We start from the raw sequence: 7,584 nt of genomic DNA on the forward strand, positions 1-7,584 counted from the left end.
ACTTATTTCATCATTTCTTGATAAAATCTTTCGAAAATTCTTTCATTTGAATTCTAAAAATTTAAAATCTTAGAGTCTTAAGAGTTCAGGACTCTAACTCGGAGTTCCAGTTCGCTTGAGACCCTATTTTCAAAGATCTTGAAGTTCAAATATCGATTTTAACCCCTTTTCAAAGCCATTTTCAGTGTTTATTTCAAAATTTCCAAAACTCGATGTGGGCCCACTCAGTTGCACTACAACAAAGCAGTAGATTAGCGACGACCACATTCCGTCACTAATCCGTCGCTAATCCGTCGCTAACATGGTTAGCGACGGATTAGCGACAACGAGGCGACAGTATGCTTACGTCGCGAATATTTCGACGCTAACTGGCGACAGAATTATTCCGTCGCCAGGTCCGTCGCTAATTGCGACGGAATAACGAGCGCTATATTCCGTCGCCAATCCGCCGGTACTAAACGGCGACCACGGCTTGGCGACGGATTTAATTCCGTCGCTATGCCGTCACTAGATTAATATGAATAGCGACAGAATCATCCGTCGCTAATCCGTCGCAAACACGAAAAAAAATAAAAAAAAAAATTTATTTAAAAATTAATATTTCCTGTACAATTTCTATTTCCTGTACAATTTATATTTCCTGTAAATAAAAAACAAACCACACAAAAAAATTCATATAACAAGTATCTACAATAATTAATCGTTCCACCTTAAAATTAAGAAGTTTAATTATTTACAATTCAACAATTACATTTAGGAAAAATAAAAAAAATAGAACTTCTTCAACACAGTCCTCTAATCATCGCCAAGATTTTGTGCGTCTTCTTGTTCATTGTCTTTATCTGTCCCTTCAGCTCCACTATCCTGATTATCGCTAGCAGCCTACACAAGAAAAGAACAGTCAGTATTGATAAACAAAATATAATGAAATAAATTACACACTATATGTGATTCTATCATGTGCTCATGTGTGATCTAAGGCAATAAAAAAACTCTATATGTGATTCTATCATGCTCATATGTGTGCTAAGGCAGTCAAAAAATTTAATATGTGATTATAGCATGTTCATATGTGTTCTAAGGCATCTAAAAAAACTCTATATGTGATTCTACCATGCTCAGATGTGCTTTAAGGCAGGCAAAAAACTATATATGTGATTCGATCATGCTCGTATGTATGCTAAGGCAGTAAAAAAATTGAATATGTGAATATAGCATGCTCATATGTGCTCTAAGGCAGGCAAAGCCAAAAATTTTATATGTGATTCTATCATAAATGATATATAACATGTTCATATGTGTTCTAAGGCAGTTAAAAAACTCTATATGTTATTATAGCATGCTCATATGTGTGCTAAGGCAGTCAAAAAACTGAATATGTGATTATAATATACTCATATGTGTTCTTAGGCAGTCAAAAAACTGAATATGTGATTATAGCATGCTCATATGTGTTCTAATGCAGTCAAAAAAACTTTATATGTGATTCTATCATGCTCATATGTGCTCTAAGGCAGACAAAAAGTATATATATATATATATATATATATATATATATATATATATATATATATATATATATATATATATATATATATATATATATATATATGTGACTCTATCATGCTCATATGTGTGCTAAGGCAGTCAAAAAATTGAATATGTGATTATAGCATGTTCATATGTGTTCTAAGGCATATAAAAAAACTCTATATGTGATTCTACCATGCTCAGATGTGTTTTAAGGCAGGCAAAAAACTATATATGTGATTCGATCATGCTCGTATGTGTGCTAAGGCAGTAAAAAAATTGAATATGTGAATATAGCATGCTCATATGTGCTCTAAGGCAGGCAAAGCAACTTTATATGTGATTCTATCATGCTCATATGTGTGCTAAGGCAGTAAAAAAATTGAATATGTGATTATAGCATGTTCATATGTGTTCTAAGGCATCTAGAAAAACTCTATATGTGATTCTACCATGCTCAGATGTGTTTTAAGACAGTCAAAAAAACTATATATGTGATTATACCTGAGAGGGACCTGGAATCGAAGATCCCCTATCCTGAACAGCGGCCTTGATCTCATTTCGGAGAAAGGGGGCGACGGTGTATTGGAAGTAGTTATTCAGTGATTCATTAATGATCTCGCGTACATCATCACCAGAAAGAATAGTCGGCTGCTTGGAGCTTATGTCGGCGCAAGAAGTCGGTGAGCCGTAACTGGAAGAACCAATAACTGGTGAAGTGTTCATATTACTCCCAAACCCGAACACGCGACCTTTTTTGGGTTCACCTGCTGCAGTCACCCATGCCGTAGGATCAAATGATGGATGCTGAGTAGCGACTTCGCCATATCGCTCTACCATCTGTTGCTCATATGCCTCCTACAAAATAATGTTTAAAGTATTCATTAATAATTAATGATAATATTATGATAACTTGCATATATATTGCAATGATTATTAATAGAATTAATACATACCGTTGTCGTTCTCGCCTTCTCTGATACGAAGACTCCCGTGGTCTTCCGTTTATGTGTTTCTACAAACACATCCTTATATGGTACACTGCCTCATTTTTCTGCTTCCTGCGAAGTTAAATGACAAAAGATTTAGTACACAAGTTTGCAACAATACTTATAAAATTAATATTATATATTGATGAGTTACCATTTTCTTTAGGTGGCTCCCAAATGTCTTAGATCCACCTGTGTGTAGATGGGCTTCGGGCATCTTCGATCGATTTTGTGAAGCCTTCGCAGAGCGATTTTTAAATGCATCTCCCGCCCACTTATCGCACATTTCATCCCAGTAATCTCTCCTGATAGTAATACGACCATGGCCCTTCCACAGTAATGGATCATCTACTACGCCAGATGTTTTTTTTTGCTGCAGTCTTCATAGTGTGCAGCATGTCTGCAAATCGATTGGCAGCCACCTTCTGCCACACCTTTCTTGCATCATTTTCTTCCACCGTAGTTGCGAAGCGATTCGAAGCCTACAAATATTTTCAGAAAGTTAGTAGACATTGCTTAAATAAATTAAATATGAAACACATTAACTATGAGGAACAACTGTATACCATGAATGAGGACCACAATCTGTCTAACACCTCCTTTGGGTACTCTTTCCATTGAGCAACTGGTCCTGGTAGATGTTGAAGAAGTGAATTCCTAATCTCCCGTACTACTTCTTGTGGCTCAAACCTCGTGCTGCACATGAATTGTTACACAGTAAATATCAATATAAAATATTTAAAAGATATGCAATAATTGAAAACAAAATACTTACGGTCGATTATCGATATACACTATTCGAATGAGTCTTCTTGTGCCAGCCTGAAAAGACCCTGTTTCTTGTGTTGGCTGTTGACTTGTGTGATCAAGTGGTGTAGGTGGGTCGTGTACAGGCGCAACATCATCTGTAAAAAAATACATTAGAAATTCTCAGAATGTGCATTTGAACTAATCAAGCATCTAATTAGTTATATGATATACCTATCACAGGAGCCCGTGAAGATGAAGGTTGAGCTTGGCTACTACTGGATGAGCGACTACTATAACCTCTACGAACCATATTCTAACAAATAACATATGTCATACAATACATTCAAATAATTCACATCAAGTATTACAATGCATTCAAGTCATTCACATCAAGCATTGCAATGCATTCAAATAATTCAAATCATTGACATCAAGTATTGCACTAATTCAAATCATTCGTTAATTGCATAAATTATAATACATTCAGATAATTGAAATCATTCACATCAAGTATTACAATGCATTTGAATCATTCGTATCATGTATTACAATACATTCAAATAAAATTTTTAATCATTCACACCAAGTATTGTAATACAACTCACATCAAGTATTACAATGCATTTAAATAGAGGTTTGTAGTATAAGATTTTGCTCACTAGCTTGCGAATTCTTCCTCGTCACTAGTTTGACTTTCTTCTTCTTCTTCTTCTTCTTCTTCTTCTTCTTCTTCTTCATTGTTTGCCCATCCACTTGGTACATCATTTGGATCACATTCCTCTATGAATGTTTTATCAGCCAATGGAGATATGACATGCATATCATGCGCAACATCGTGACCATAAGCGAAGTCACAGACATCATCTGATTGATAGTAATCACTGTCTTCAGCTAACTCATCTTCCTGTAACTGATCATACTCGGGGTATAGTTTGGATTTCACCTTGGAAACTGCCGACCATTCATTTCTATCTGACTTTTTTATACTCGGATATGAAGTATAATAAACTTGTTGAGCTTGCGAGGCTAATATGAATGGTTCATATGTTCCAAACCTGGATTTATGATTCACCTCCACAATGCCTGAAGTTTTGTCGAGTCTTGTTGCAGTTGGATCAAACCAATGACACTTGAATAAAGTAACCCTGTTATTCATGCCTAATTAAGTCAACTCCATTATTTCCTCTATAACACCATAGTAATCATGTTCATTTTCACCATAGCTGCTACCCTTGACACACACGCCACTATTTATCGTTGATTTGTTTATACCGTAGTCTTTTGTATGGAATCGATAACCATTTACGATATACCCGTTGTAGCATTACACAACTTTGGTCGGACCATTTTCTAAATCACATATTCCTTGATCTTTAACATCACCATTGCGAACCTACGCACAAACATAAACAATGATTGTGATCACGATCAATTAAGTAACTTAGTGTTGTTTATAAGTACAAAATTTATGTTAGCTTCTTTACCAACTGTTTCAACCACTCCACAAACTTAGTTTCACGTTCTTTTTGTACTTCTGCATCAGTGAGATGTGAAACTTCGTTTCGCAACTCCAGATCAAATCGTCTGCAAACCACAAATACTTATATTACCGAGTCATGTATCCACATATAGAACATAAAAGGATTTATAATTGAGTTGCATATACATATACTTACTCGATGTATGGGTCGATTGCTGAGCAATTAAAAAGAATATAGATGTGTGCTGCATCTTGCTCTCGATCTGTCAATAGCCTTGATCGGCAACTACCAAATGCATGCCCAAGTGGTTGAAATATCGACAGCTTGTCAGCTACAGTTACTTGTTCTCCATCATCGTTACGGGGCGGGCATGTGTAACGTGTTGAAATATGAGGTTCGAAGTACATAGATGAGAAATTTGAAATCTCTTCTAAAGTGTACGCCTCACAAATAGAGCCTTCTACTCTTGCTTTATTATGAACCTTTTTTTAGGTCGAACATGCATCTGACAAGAATATACATTTCAAATTTTAAATATCTGTCATTAAAGAGACAAATATAAAAAAATATATACCTTTCAAATGGGTACATCCATCGATATTGCACAGGGCCACCAACCCTTAGTTCATATGGCAGATGTATGATCAAATGTTCCATAACATCGAAAAATGCTGGCGAAAATATCTTTTCTAACAGACAAACAGTGGTGATGACAGAGTCCTCGAGATTCTTTACATCTGATACAACGACCTCCGATGCGCACAATGTTCTGAAAAATCCGCTTAACTCAGACAATACCCCCCATATACGTTTGTCTAATATATCATGGAATGCTAGGGGTATCAATCGTTGCATAAAGATATGACAATCATGGCTCTTCAACCCATATAACTGTCCATCGTCAATCTTCACAGCCCGAGCAATGTTAGAGACATATCCATCTGGAAATCTTAGTTGTCTCAACCATTGACATACATGTTTTATTTGATCAGGTCTGAGCACGTACTTCGCCTTTGATTTCAGTACTTTGCCATTATACTCTTTGAGTTCCAATTCTGGTCTTTTACATATTAATTTTAAATCCATACGGGCCTTCGGATTATCCTTCATTTTTCCTTTAATATTCATTACTGTATTGAACACATTATCAAACACATTTTTCTCTACATGCATCACATCCAAATTATGTCGTATCAATAGGGTCGGCCAATACGGTAGTTCCCAAAAAATAGATTTTTTCGTCCAATTGTGATCCTTTCCAAATCCACGGAAGGGTGTAGGACTGCGGGCATCTATTAATACATCTGGAAAGTATCGCAATCTTCTTAGAATCTCTATGCCAGACAATCTTGAGGATGGACCTTCTGTTTCAGTTGTGCCTGCTGTAAATGCATTCTTTTGACGTCGGAACGGATGATCGCTGGGTAGAAATCGACGATGGCAATCAAACCAGCAAGGCTTCCTTCCATGCCTCAATCTAAAAGCTTTGGAATCCTCCATGCAGTACGGACAAGCCAACCTCCCATGTGTGCTCCAACCAGATAATATACCATATACAGGGAAGTCACTGATTGTCCATAGAACAGCGGCCTTCATGTTGAAATTTTGTTTTTTGTGGGCATCATACGTGGTAACACCGTCATCCCACAGTACTTTTAATTCATCAATCAATGGCCTTAGATATACATCAAGATTTTGGCCAGGTGAGGTCGGACCAGGGATCAACAGAGACAAGAAAAGATTTGGACGTTTCATACACAAGCTTGGTGGAAGGTTGTATGGAGTTACAAATACTGGCCAGCATGAGTATGGAGTTGATCTACCCCCAAATGGATTAAATCCATCTCTACATAGACCGAGTCTAACATTTCGCACTTCCATTGCGAAGTTCTGATGAGTACGATCAAAGTGCTTCCAAGCTTCAGCGTCAACAGGATGCGTGATCTTGTTTTCATCGTGTCGAACTTTATTTGCATGCCATCTCATGTGTTTAGTTGTCCTTGAAGACATATACAATCGCTGCAATCTAGGAGTGATAGGAAAGTAGCGGAGCGACTTGTATGAAACTTCCTTTGATCTCGTGCTACCATTGCCTCTTGTCTTTGGCTTGAACCGAGGATGCCCACATGACGGGCATGATATGTCGTTTTCCTGCTCCTTGAAATACAACATGCAGTGATTTGGACAAGCATCAATCCTTTTGTAACCCATACCTAGAGCGTTGACCATAACTTTCGCACGATAGAAATTTTGTGGCAATTTCTCATCTTTAGGCAACATACTCTTCACAATCATGCACAAACGGTCAAAACATGATTGACTCAAATTATACTCGGACTTCAAATTCATTAGTTGAAGAACTGCAGACAAGATAGTGTGACTCTCACAACCGTTCCAAAGTGGCTCATCAGCATCTCTAAGTAAATCATAAAATCTACTAGCTGCATCGTTTGGTGATTCTTCATCTACGGCAGTTCTTACATCACTAGAACTCATAGCAGAACCCAGTTTTGTTCCTGCAGCATCAAATATCAAATTCGTATATGGATTATCGTGCACCACATTCACCCGTGCATCAAAATCGTTTCTAAATTCTTCTCCATGAAACGTCCAGTTCTGATAATCACTCACAAAACCCTTCCTGTATAGGTGATGTCTTACGCCATGAGGTTCTACAAATCGATTATTCTTACAAATCTTGCAGGGACACCTAATCCGACCTGTGGGATCTACCGTACTGACACTTGCCGTTGCAAATTCAATAAAACTATCGACACCATCCATATATTCATGCGATAACTCATTGTCCACTAACCTACGGTACATCCATTCAC

At 37.1% G+C, this 7,584-nt stretch overlaps 1 protein-coding gene across 1 annotated transcript; it reads right to left on the bottom strand.

Moving 5' to 3' along the window:
- Positions 1–708: 708 nt before the first annotated feature.
- LOC149830217 (uncharacterized) lies at positions 709–2,259 on the bottom strand. Its single transcript, XM_090016388.1, has 2 exons — positions 2,035–2,259; positions 709–882 (listed from the first exon to the last, which is right to left on the bottom strand). The coding sequence occupies exons 1-2, from the start codon at positions 2,254–2,256 to the stop codon at positions 796–798; spliced, it is 309 nt and encodes a 102-aa protein (XP_089872514.1). The 5' UTR covers positions 2,257–2,259; the 3' UTR covers positions 709–795.
- Positions 2,260–7,584: the final 5,325 nt, after the last annotated feature.

This window comes from Nuphar pumila, chromosome 8 (genome assembly GCF_984573655.1).
Source record: "Nuphar pumila chromosome 8, dmNupPumi1.hap1.1, whole genome shotgun sequence".
Lineage (NCBI taxonomy): Eukaryota > Viridiplantae > Streptophyta > Magnoliopsida > Nymphaeales > Nymphaeaceae > Nuphar > Nuphar pumila.

Coding starts and splice junctions, on each gene's coding strand:
- LOC149830217 (XM_090016388.1), bottom strand. CDS start 2,256: ATGAACACTTCACCAGTTATTGGTTCTTCCAGTTACGGCTCACCGACT. Junction 883..2,034: donor CGATTCCAGGTCCCTCTCAG/GTATAATCACAT, acceptor TTTCTTGTGTAG/GCTGCTAGCGATAATCAGGA.